The 12,382-nt window shown below is 39.1% G+C and overlaps 1 protein-coding gene across 6 annotated transcripts in view; it reads right to left on the reverse strand.

Moving 5' to 3' along the window:
- The window catches only part of LOC115412353 (disco-interacting protein 2 homolog A), an 89,459-nt gene extending 79,281 nt beyond the window's left edge, over positions 1-10,178 (reverse strand). For 4 of the 6 annotated variants that reach the window (XR_003934337.1, XM_030124803.1, XM_030124806.1 and 1 more), the window contains exon 1: positions 9,658-9,781. Coding sequence is in view for 5 of the 6 variants with exons in the window: in XM_030124803.1 (XP_029980663.1) it covers positions 9,658-9,781 (124 nt within the window). In the remaining variant the exon portion in view is untranslated. Of the gene's footprint in view, positions 1-9,657 lie in introns of all 6 variants that reach the window. The other 2 variants (XM_030124804.1, XM_030124802.1) reach the window with 1 other exon arrangement.
- Positions 10,179-12,382: the final 2,204 nt, after the last annotated feature.

Genomic DNA, 12,382 nt, shown 5'->3' on the forward strand with positions numbered 1-12,382 from the left:
ATTATTTTGGTTTCTAACCAACAAACACATTAGTAGATTGAGGCAGCAGTTTTTAATGCAAAATCACCGTGTTTGTGTAAAACAGGTGATTCTGATAAAGCATTAAATTGGCTTCAGCTGAATGAGGTTTGGCAGAATCTGACAGAAGGCCAGGTGAACTTCACACCTCTGATTAGAGGCAGTAACAGGTTTTTGAAACACATTTCATGAAATATGTTGAGCTGTTTTCACATATACAATGCATATTTTTACATATTTATTGAATGTTGTGTGCATTATCAGCAGCAGTATTTGTTTTATTACAACTGACAAACATGATCCTCTTTTAATCTCAAAAAACAGGTTTTAGTGTTTCGCATCACTTTAATAAATACGTCAAACTAAGGTAAAGATATAAAAGCCTTTGAGTTACTGTAAAATATGAAAATACTTCAAAATTACACTGCAGCGACATATACTGTCCAATTTGTAAAGGTCAGACGATGGCAAATGGAAAAGTATAAAGTTCAACAATCATCACCCCTTTTTATCACAATATGATCTAAAATATTATTTGTTACAACCTATAGACACACACACACCATTGCAATTACACAAACTGCACATTGATATACATATTCAAACTCAGACACAGAGAGAACACACCCATCCATCCACACATAACACAAATGTTTGCTTAATTCTCTGGAATGCTCCATGTAAGAAAGAACATTCTGAATTCATGAAAGGTGGGGGTCTTTTACTTGTCTGTGTGGTTTCTGAAATGGACGCAAAGGTTTCAGAGATTCAACAAGTCAGCTCCAACTGCCACCATGGGGCGAATCACATACACATTATGGGACGGCAGCCACGAACATCAACCACAGACTGCAGTGATCTGTGACCTCTAGCCTATGTCAAGAATGTTGTGAGTAACAGTATTGAGACGAGTGCATGTGTGGGTTATATTAGATTATAGGTCAGCTTAAAGCTGTGTCCGTGTCATTGTTTCTTCCCAAGAGCCTGGGATTCCACAAGTAACACTACAACCTAAACAGTGTGTTCAAAAAAAGTGTATACTCCAACCTGGCTATGTCAGTGTCATTCACATAACAGGTGACTTATGTAAAAAATAAAAATAAAAAAAAAAAGAGCAACAGTTGAAGATTCATTGCAGTATCATAAAAAAATTTCCTAAAAAGTTTCTTGTAGGTGATTATTGGGATGATTTACTACTTAAACCTAACTAGAATTTGTCAGTAATTGTTTAACACTTGAAGAAACTTGACAGTTTGTCAGTTTTGCCTTAGGACTTTTAAATATAGTCCTGACTTGCCCTCACTTTCCCGTCCCTCCTCATTTCTCACTATACAGGCACACGTTAAATAATACACTGGGAAAAGTATCTAGAGCAGAGCTCACCTAAAACTGTCTGCTAGCTCAAAACAGGCACACAGGCTGACAACACATTTTGTGGTATGTGAGCAAAGTCTGCCAAGTTAAGATTTGCATCTAAAAAAAGCTTGGCTTCATAATAAAAAAAACTCCCTCTCTTTTATTCTGTTCTTTCCCCCCTCAAATTCTACTGGGGATATGATGAGGAGGAAACTTGGCCTTGTTCTTTTAAACTGCCGGGACAACCTGCTATGCTATCTGCCTGTTTGCTGTATGCAGTTGTACCCTCCAGCAGTGGTGGGGATTTGGAAACCCCTTTCCTCATGGTTAAGTTGATAGGTCACAGCACATTCCAGACATTTTCTGACTGTTTGTTTTCCACCAGGAAGGCTCACAATGCAGCCTGCTGCCGCTACAAAGAATTGTGTTTGTCTTTGATCTGCACATCACACCTGAGTAGACCCCGACATCGACTCAGACGCAAAACTCCTTTATGATTTTCACTTTCTTTTCTATTCTGTCTTAACACTCTTCTGTCTGGGTGCTGCTTTATCAAAGTTTTCTTCAAAGTTTAAAACAATGTCTAAACTTTTTTGAGCGTTGTATTTACTCAGTATGACCTTGCAGTATTTTGGCATCAGCTATATTTGCAAAAAATATGAAGCAAAATTTGGGCAACTCAAACAAAAATACAACAAAAATCAATAAAATGCAAATTATATTGGTTTTCACAAACTGGTTTGAGTAAATAAACTAGGCTGTGTAATGCAATCAGAGGATGTTGTTATAAAGTATGTTACACATCAATGGTATAAAAAGTCTTACGAAGTTTTTTCATGAATGAGTCAAAAGAATAATTTGGTCCCATCAGTTGTTGTTGTTCTAGACACTATATGGGAATACATTATCATAGAGGGCACCACGGATCAATCAGTTCATCAGTAAATGTTCACTTTCTCAGACTTTATTCCATCCTCTATTATGCACTTATGGTCAATATATAAGATTTGTGCATGCTTGTGTGAAGTTTGTATTTAGTGCTGAGAGTAGATTATCAGTTAACATAAGCTGACTGTACTTCTCAGTTAATTGTATTGAGTGTTGCAAAATATTGCAAAGGAACCGAAGTACTCCAACCATCATTTACTTTGTAACGGATTTAGCAAACATCAATAAATGACCAGCTCCCAGCACAAACCAAACTCCAACATCACAGTGGCATAAAACTTAGTGAAATTGAGGACATTCCCATAAATATTTTCTGTGCTATTTCAGGATTTCCCTCAAATCTGTTAATGGACACATAGATAATAACACAAACTCTCACAGCTATAAACCATCTTGGAGAAAAATGACAGCATACAATAAAAGCAGCATTGCTACATTAGCTTTTTGAGCATTTCACTCAGAGCTCCTGGAGGCACGTTTAGCAGGGCCTGACTTCACATGGTCCTGCCATGCTGCAGGTTGACCTCTGCTTGCTACTGGCCAGATTGGGTCAAGAGAAGCTAATGAGTGTTGATCACACTGAGTGTCCTCTCTGAAATTAATTATGCATACACATTTTTAAGACTCTTGCTTTTGACTTAATTTTTTCATATTTTAAAATATAAGACTCCATGGATTTGGCTTTGGGAGGAGGGGGCTTTTAACTGCCGTCCAACTCAATGTGTAAAGCCTCTGTCAGTACCAGATGTGCACAGAGATGGTAAGAGATCAAAGATACACATTGAGATATGCAAACAGGCGGACTTTACAGCTGAAAGCTGATTGAGGCAGAACAAAAGCCTTGCTGTGGAAAGAATGTGGGGCAGAGTGAGTTTTGCAATGTGTCCTTGAAGTGGGCATGTGGTGTGTTTGGTCAGCAGATCGCCTTGGCACGAGTGGCCGTTGCCCTGCCCTCGCTGAGCAAAGACACATGCAGAGGCAACACTTGAACAGGGGACACAACCTGCAATCAGGAACGTAAAGAAAATATAAACCTATGCAACATGATGTGTGCATCTTTCATTCATCTCATTTTCTCATTGCCACACACTGGATTTGGTTGTGCTTCTATAGACGGATGGACAGTATAGTGGCCTGGCTGGAAGCTAGCATCATCTTTCCACTGTTCTCTTGGCAGGAGTCAAAGGACTGGTGAAAAAGCTACCTCCTGCTGTAGAGTCATACGATTTAAGCATTTAAGTGACCTCAACAGTAGCACAAAGGTGCTAATACATGACACAGATTAACTGCCAATTTGTCTGAGTGCAACAGCTTGATGCACAAGCTTGGCCTTTAAAGCATTTTCAGCTCATTCTTTTACATAACTTAAACAAGAAGATCAATAATACAAAGCCCCATCAGGCCTCAGAGCCCTGGTAGTTTAGCTTGCATAAAGTGAAGATATGTGACCAAGGGACTAAAACCACTTTTGTTTAAAAGCAGTTTTTCGACAATGTGGATAAGAATTATCAGTGTACAAACTACAATGTGTACTTTTTACACTTGAGTTTTGTATAAATTAAAGATCAATCGGTCAACACAGTGCGGCTAGTAATCTGTATGATGCTGATAAACTTTTATTATTGTTAATTATTCATATGGAATCTGTTGTGCTGAAGTTGATGATGTTTTTGTCAATTAACTAAAGCCATCTTGAAACAGAATGGGTCTATTATGATTATTGTATGAATGCATGTCAGTAAGTCTTCACTGATAACAGAGTGTAAGACATAGCTAGCCCTACATTCAGACTTTCTTGGTACACAACAAATCTACCAAATATAGGTCCAGGAGGTTTGTGGCAGTGCAATCACATTGTAAACCAATTTGTGCTATGAGTTATAACTACTGAAACACTCGTTACTGGACTATGAGGAAACACTGCAACCATAGCAGCAGTAAGTCAGTGTGACATCATGATTCAAATAACTGAATGTGAATTAGATGTCTTCTTCCTATGAATGACAATGAAACCTTTAGACCTATCTAAATAAACAAAGGAGGAAAACACAAATCTCTAGATATAACATTCCCACAGTATATGTAGAACCATAAATATTCATGCCTCCTATAAAGACAGAGACAGGATGTTTAACGGCACAATAAAAAAAATAAACAGGCAGGCCTGAGAGACTAAGACACTACTGTGGACAATAAATGACACCATGGATCATCAGAACGAAATCCACTCTTTAACAAAGTACCCAGAGGAAAAAAAAAAAAAAAAAAAAGCAAGTGGACTGAAAGCCAAAAATGCAACCAAGTACATCTGCACGGACTTGCATACACACAGAGAGAAACGTATAAGTGCAGCCCAAGAATCTGAAGCTGTACTCTGCTCTGAGGCACACCCTTGAAATATTTATGACCCTCCTTTGACGCTTTGTCCTCCGCTATGGCAGGGCCACGGCATAGCTGTTTCTTTATCTCCAAACTGGACTTTACCACAGCTAACCCAGCCTGCTCACTCACTCCATGGCTCAACATTCTTCTTCTTTGGATCCTATTACAGACCTAACCAGCAGCTATGCACAAAGTCCCTTTCAGTAATCGCCCTAAATCCTACATGTTTTCAAAGGTCTGGATGTAGATTGTGAGCCCACATTCATCAAATGCTTGGTTTTTGCTCAACAATAAGCTGAGCTCACAGAGTGAAGTTCTTTCTTGGTGAGTTGGCAGTGGGAGTAAGTGGCCACAGAAACAAATGAGTCAGGTCCAGCAGTTGGTCTTTCCTTACACTGAGTGGTCTCTCCTTGACTAACTCAGCAGGCCAACTCACTGGGGTTTCCTGTACATTCATTGTTTCCAAAAGGAGGTTAGTAAAAGCTTTGGCAAATTAAGCTCTCCACTAACCCCACCTTGTATCCAACACATCACCATTATTTAGACTCAAATGCAAAGTAAGTATTGAGCCCCTGTTGGATTTTGACAACCCATTGAAAACTTCTTGAGAATATATGGGAAAATGTACTGTTATTGTCTATGTAATTTTGTAAGTGGGTAATAAAGTGCTGCTCAAGAACTCCTGAACAACTGCCAGTTTATAAGACAACAGCAAGTAACTCAAGCTTGGGTATCTCCTACTGTAAACCACACCACATAAGCACCTCAGCTCATGTCAAACAACTCATACTAGGGATTAAAATCCATTTCAATCATTAAAATCATTCGATCATTGAATCTATCAATCATTGATCACAATGTGATACCCGACAACATTGTGTTTTCTATCACAAAACAATATTATGGCAAATTGTCATGTTTTAACGTGACAGGTGAATCCAGTGACAGTTTGGTATTTTGTTATGCTTGATATATGTTCTTAAACAAAAACCTGTCACAATAGGAGATGTTTAATTTTCTACCAGTAGTTAAATAAATACTACTATATTATAATGGGTAACAGAGAGAGTAAAAATTGAGATAATGATTCTCTGACATCTTCTGACATATTCTACATATTCTATTCTATGTTAAAATCACTAAAATTGGAAAACCATTGACATGACAATACACCATACAATACTCATACAGACACTAGATTGTTCCATCCTTGCACTTTCAGAAATAGAGGGTCAGATTTATCTATTAATGCAAATGCAGCAAAATTAACAGATGACTTTGCCATTGCTCAGAGATAAGAATAGATGATCATTTTACCACTTTAAAGCATATAATCTTGGCTAGATGACTTGGAGTCACATTAAAGTCCATTAGCAGCAATAAAATACACACTGCTCCTCATAATAGCACCAACTGAGTTTGAGTGCCAGAGGTTGACATGCATGTTTAGGTTTAATCATCACCTGACAGCGCCGTACCTGATTGCCTCTTTACCTGCAGTCTACAGGTGCACTAAAATTTCACCTTATCTAAAAGATTAGCTAGATGAGGTGATACTTAAATGACATTCATCAGGAAATGCGATCACTGACGCAGCAGACATGAGGATATAGATAAAAATGAAAAAGGTGTCAAATGGACTGGATAATGTGAACTTAACAAGAAGTTTCTCAATATTCATTTGCAATAGAGACCGACACCTGTATGTTGCTGGGTCGTATAAAAAACTCAAAACTACTATGGTCATTCTCCCTATAAAAAATAAACAACCATAAACAGGCAAGCACAGAGACTACCAAAAACCTGCTATGTTCCTCTGTAAATGTTTGCTGAATGAGAGCCGGCAAAACAAGCACAATGACCAAACAGGGGTTTGGCTGTGTCAAACACCAGTACTAGACTAAAAATGACTTTGTAATCAGAGGGTTTGGAGAACAAACACAACAGGATGGAAGAAAACCAGGCAATGAGAGAGTCAGCCTATGAATTACTCAGCATACGTGTCACTCCCTCTTTCCTCCCTGCTGGAGATAATGGGGATCATCCGTCTTCTTGCCCTCCTTTAAGCCCAATCTTTTGACCACTCATCTGCATCCAGGTCAGCTGAGAAAGAACGCAGTTTCTTTGTGCTGTACAATTTCAAAATTGTTGGATAAATTCTTTTTTTCCTGAATTTTCCACATTGCTTATGCTATCAATTAACTGGGAATACGACCTGGTCTATATTGGATTACCAGACCCCTTTAACACTATCAAACCTAATGTGAAGCAGAGTAAAGTAGTGGTCTAAATTACCAAGCAAGAGAAAGCGAACACACAGAGCACATGCTACTTATTATAACCACAATAAGAGGGTGCAGATTGTTTATTTCACACATCAGCAAGCCTAAGCTGCTGACATTGGAATAATGGTAAGCTGAGCTACTGGACTCTCTCAAACTCATGTTATTTCAATAGATGCTGATGCTAAACTGCTTAAGAAAACATACATGACACATCTATTCAGCATCTATGAATAATGCAGCATTCCAACACATCCCTGCACCTACTGCCACACTCTTGCATACTAAAAAAGGGGACACAGTAGGACATAGATGATGTCTGAGCCTAAATCCCTGTGAGAAGCGTTCATTGAGAAGGATAGGAAACCTGCATGATTCTCAAGCTCTCATCTCCTTCCAATAAAACGTGTCATCTTTTTCTAACAGGATGTGAGGAGGAGGTAACTGAAGGGCATCATCATAAGGTGAAAAGTTCACTGCACTGAGGAAGGATGGGATTTGAGAGTAAAAAGATGCTGGTTCGTCTTTACGCAAACAGAAAATGACATTCCCTGCTTTGATCAGAGGGAGAAGAGAAGGAGGGAACTGAGGGGGAGCGTTATGGATAGAGGCAGAAATGGGGAGAGCAGGAGAGAGACAGTATGACACAGACAACAGAGTATGTAAGTGGAAACAAAGCTAGACAGAGAGGCAGAAGTCAGGGAGATACTGCTATCAGAGCTACAACATGGCAGGATGTGACATGTGGAGAGCAGGAAAGGGAAACTGGACAGATATAGATTGGTTTGGTAACCACTCCTGAAAACACGTCTATCCCATTATGGGCCTCAGTGGCAGTTAATGTGCTTATCAAAGCGTACAACTTGGGTCTATTCCTAACCTTGCCATGGTGCCGTTGTAGGCAGCCTGCACAGCACACTACTGCGATGATGACTCAGAGTGAGACTGACCTATGCATCAGTGACTTTTCCATTATCTCAAATCACACTTTTTGGTTAGTAGATACAACATTTTCCCCAGAAATAGGGTCACAGCCTGGGGTCAAATCCTAAATGTCATCAACCTCCATGTAGGTCATTAATCAGTTGGCTATAACTTACCAAAGATCAGCTCATTTCACAAGGTGAGACGCAATCAAATGAAGAAGCACGATGGGACCCAGTGAATTAACAAAAAACCAAAGAAAGGCTTTTTGAGAAGCAAACAACCGCTGCGATATTTTTAATGTGCTGAAACTGCATTTATTCATTAAGCCCAGTTTTATTTGGTCTGCTCTGTACTTGAGTATTCCGACAAGTCATCCTCAGCTATCACAAACATAAATACCTTTAAACACCAGTTATGTGTATTTTGGCCTCATTTTGGGGCAGATTGTGCAAATAGGTGACAGACTTTCACTTGTTCAGCTGTTTTATTGCAACGTTATCAATGCTTGCAGAGATCTGTCCTTTAGTACAAGCAATGTAATAAATCATATCAATAAATTAACAGTGATTTATTAGTGTACAGGACTTTGTACGAGTAAATGCCAGAATTTCTGCTACAAAGTAGTATGACAGTAGAACTGAAAGGATCTTTTCATTCATCAGTCTTTAGCACATAAAACTGCATCAAGTTCATTTAAGGATTAAGCTCAATTTACTGTTTTTATGCCATTGAACCATGTGATTCTGCTGCTGACAACAACATATTTGACAAAAAACTAAAATACATAGTTGGCATTTAAGATAATTTAACTTAACAAAGGCCCTGTTGTTGAGAAAACAGAATTTACCAAGATACAAGATCTCCATTTTTAAAAGCCTCTCTTTGTAATAGTGGGGTCAAGCCGCAGACCTGAATGCAGACACATGCATGTGCTCATATGCATGAATAAATCCTGGCGAACAGACTCGTCTCCACGGGAAAACTTTCCATGGATCTTAATTGTTATTTGATTAGTCAGATCTCAGCATGCAATTGCCTTTGTTTCTTCAGATTCAACTTTCTAAATGATTGTTTAGTTTAATGGTTTAACAAGACAGGACTGTAATAGCTTCTGAATCAAAACTAATGGCTACTGGTTAGTCACATCGCATGTTAAAATGAATGGCTATGCAGAAAAATCCATATCTGTATTATTAACGTACATGTGGAGGAGTAATGCAATGCAATGTAATGTAATGGGAAAAAGTATAGAGGATTAATTTGTTATTTTAAAAACTTCTCAACAACTTCAGAAAGGACAAGGGTATTAGACAAATACAGCATGGGTGTGTCAGCTGAAACAGAATGCTGTCTGATCAAATATGGCATTTGTGAACTGAGCAATGAAGGGGATCCAAAACTTCTGGACAATAGAAACAGTCTGTCTTCTTTTAAGACAATAAAGCAGACCCACCATGTAGACCAGACAGTTCCAGTTAAGTTCATTTTGTCCATGTGTTAAAGTAGTTACCAGTCATGAGAGGAAAAAAAAACTGGAGCAGAAGTTGAGTTTTGAAGATGAGTCTGGTAGTCGCAGACAGGCTTGAGTGATGCTGGCGTGTTTTCAAACATGAGCCACAAAGCCAAGATAAAGGGCGGTGGTTCTGGCTACTGTCATATCCATAAACAACGTTTAAAGACAATATGACACAACACGCTTCGGTCACACGGTGAGACTGTTTATGTGCATGTTTAGTCAACTTACCTTCAGACAGCTCCAGCTCCAGCTCCGCCAGCTTCTCCCGGACCTCCGCCGGCAGGGTCATAGCGACAGCCGGCGTGGGCTCCAACATCATCGATAGCAAACCGGTGGAGGTTCTCTCAGCCATGGTGGTCCGGTCTGCGGCTCGAATAGGTCCAGTGAGTCGCCGGTGGAGGGGAGGAGAGGACAACGAGACCAGAAACAATAAAACACAAGACAAACCCTCCTCACTTGGTTTCAGCCAAGGAGGGTGAATAGGGTGTTGGTGCTTCTGCCGTCTCGCGCACAGATGTGAGAGAAACGTCTCCAAGCGTCATGACACAGCTAGCGGTGAGGCTAACAGACACACCTGGATGTGTGTTTCCATGTATTGTGCTAGGACGCTGGGCCCTGACGGTCTGTCTCCGTGCCTGCTGGGTACGCCGCCGCGTTGACGGTGCCCTAACTGTCGGCGGCTGCTTCACTTGAACTGTGGGAAGAACTCATTCAACTCCTCGCTCGCTTCCCACGGCGCAGTCGCCATTGCATCATAGCAACAGCAACCCTGCCGTGCGCGCTCACGACGCCTGCTGCTGTGTTTGTTTGCGTGCTTGTACGATGCGCGCAGCCGCGGACTGATGTTTCACAGAGGTTACGACTTGTCTGCCTCCTAGTGTCAACACTGCTCAGGACTCTACAACATCATCATGAGCAAACATAATAAATATTGTCTGCTTCGTAGTGTAAAACTGCTCAATACCATAGTAATAATAGCAATAATAATATTCTTGAATTTCCCCCCGGGGATCATCTATCTATCTATCTATCTATCTATCTATCTATCTATCTATCTATCTATCTATCTATCTATCTATCTATCTATCTATCTACAGGGTGGGGAAGCAAAATTTACAAAGAACATTTAGTTGTTTTTTCTCAGCAGGCACTACGTCAATTGTTTTGAAACTAAACATATACTGATGTCATAATCATACCTAACACTATTATCCATACCTTTTCAGAAACTTTTGCCCATATGAGTAATCAGGAAAGCAAACGTCAAAGAGTGTGTGATTTGCTGAATGCACTCGTCACACCAAAGGAGATTTCAAAAATAGCTGGAGTGTCCATAAAGACTGTTTGTAATGTAAAGAAGAGAATGACTGAGCAAAACTATTACGAGAAAGTCTGGAAGATACTATTAAAGAAGAATGGGAGAAGTTGCCACCCGAATATTTGAGGAACACTTGCGCAAGTTTCAAGAAAGCGTGTTAAGGCGGTTATTGAGAAAGAAGGAGGACACATAGAATAAAAACATTTTCTATTATGTAAATTTTCTTGTGGCAAATAAATTCTCATGACTTTCAATAAACTAAATGGTCATACATTGTCTTTCAATCCCTGCCTCAAAATATTGTAAATTTTGCTTCCCCACCCTGTATCTGTCTATCTTCATACTTAGATTTTATACAACTTGTTTATTGTTGGGTTTTTTTGTCCTTTCTCTTTTATATAATTGCACACTAGATTTGTCTGACCACCCTAATTTCACTGACCGTATGACTAATGACAGTCTATTCCAGGGGTGTCAAACTCATTTTCAGTCAGGGGCCATATTAAGCCAAATTTGATCTGAAGTGGGCAGGACCAGTGAAATAATAACATAATAATATATAAATAATGCCAACTCCAAACTTTTTCCTATGTTTTAGAGCAAAAAAAGTCAAATTATGTGATGAAAATGTTTACATCTACCAACTATCCTTTAAAACAATCTGAATAACATGAACAAACTGAAATTTCTTAAGAAAACTAAGTGCAATTTTAACAATATTATGTCTCAGTTTATCATTTAAACATGTAAATTACAACTTACAGATCACAGTGGATCCACAAATACACAAAACATTTAATAACAGGCAGAATATTGTTAAAATTACACTTCAGACATTTCAAAATGTTTATATTTGTTGAAGTTATTTGTGTTTTTGTGAAATGTTAGTTTTAGTGTAAATACAGTAAAATAACATGAAAATTTTTACATTTACAAAGAGAAAAAATTGGAGTTCTGAGTATTTATGGGATATTATGATAATATTTTACTGATCCGAACCACTTGAGATTAAATTGGTCTGTATGTGGAACCTGAACTAAAATGATTAATATCTTCAGTGCAATTTTAGCATTTTACAAATTCATCCCAGGGGCCAGACTGGACCCTTTGGTGGGCTGGATTTGGCCACCGGGCCACATGTTAGAGACCTATGGTCTATTCTATTCTATTTTAATACTCAGCATTATCATCATTTGTGTAGCATTTTTTCTTTCATTACAAAAACGTAAAATATAAAACAGTACATAAACATTCATTCGTTCATTTTCTGAACCAGCTTTATCCTCACTAGGGTCACAGGGGTCACTTGGAGCCTATCCCAGCTACATAGGGGCAAAGGCAAGGTACACCCTGGACAAGTCGCCAGTTCATCGCAGGTACATAAACATATAATAACATAATAAATCATAAGATAAGGAGGATTCAGGAGTTTTTCCATGTTTCTCAAATTTGGATGTCAGCAGCAGATCCCTTAAGTCCTAGAAGTAGAGAGGTGGGCTTCCATGGATCAGATTCATTTGTCCACTTCCCACGGATACTCAAATGGCCTGAAATTGGGATGGCCTTCTTTAGTCCATTTTTGGTCTGTACAAACCACTGCAAACCAAGAACACCCAACAAGACCTGCAGTTGTGG

This window comes from Sphaeramia orbicularis, chromosome 21 (genome assembly GCF_902148855.1).
Source record: "Sphaeramia orbicularis chromosome 21, fSphaOr1.1, whole genome shotgun sequence".
NCBI lineage: Eukaryota > Metazoa > Chordata > Actinopteri > Kurtiformes > Apogonidae > Sphaeramia > Sphaeramia orbicularis.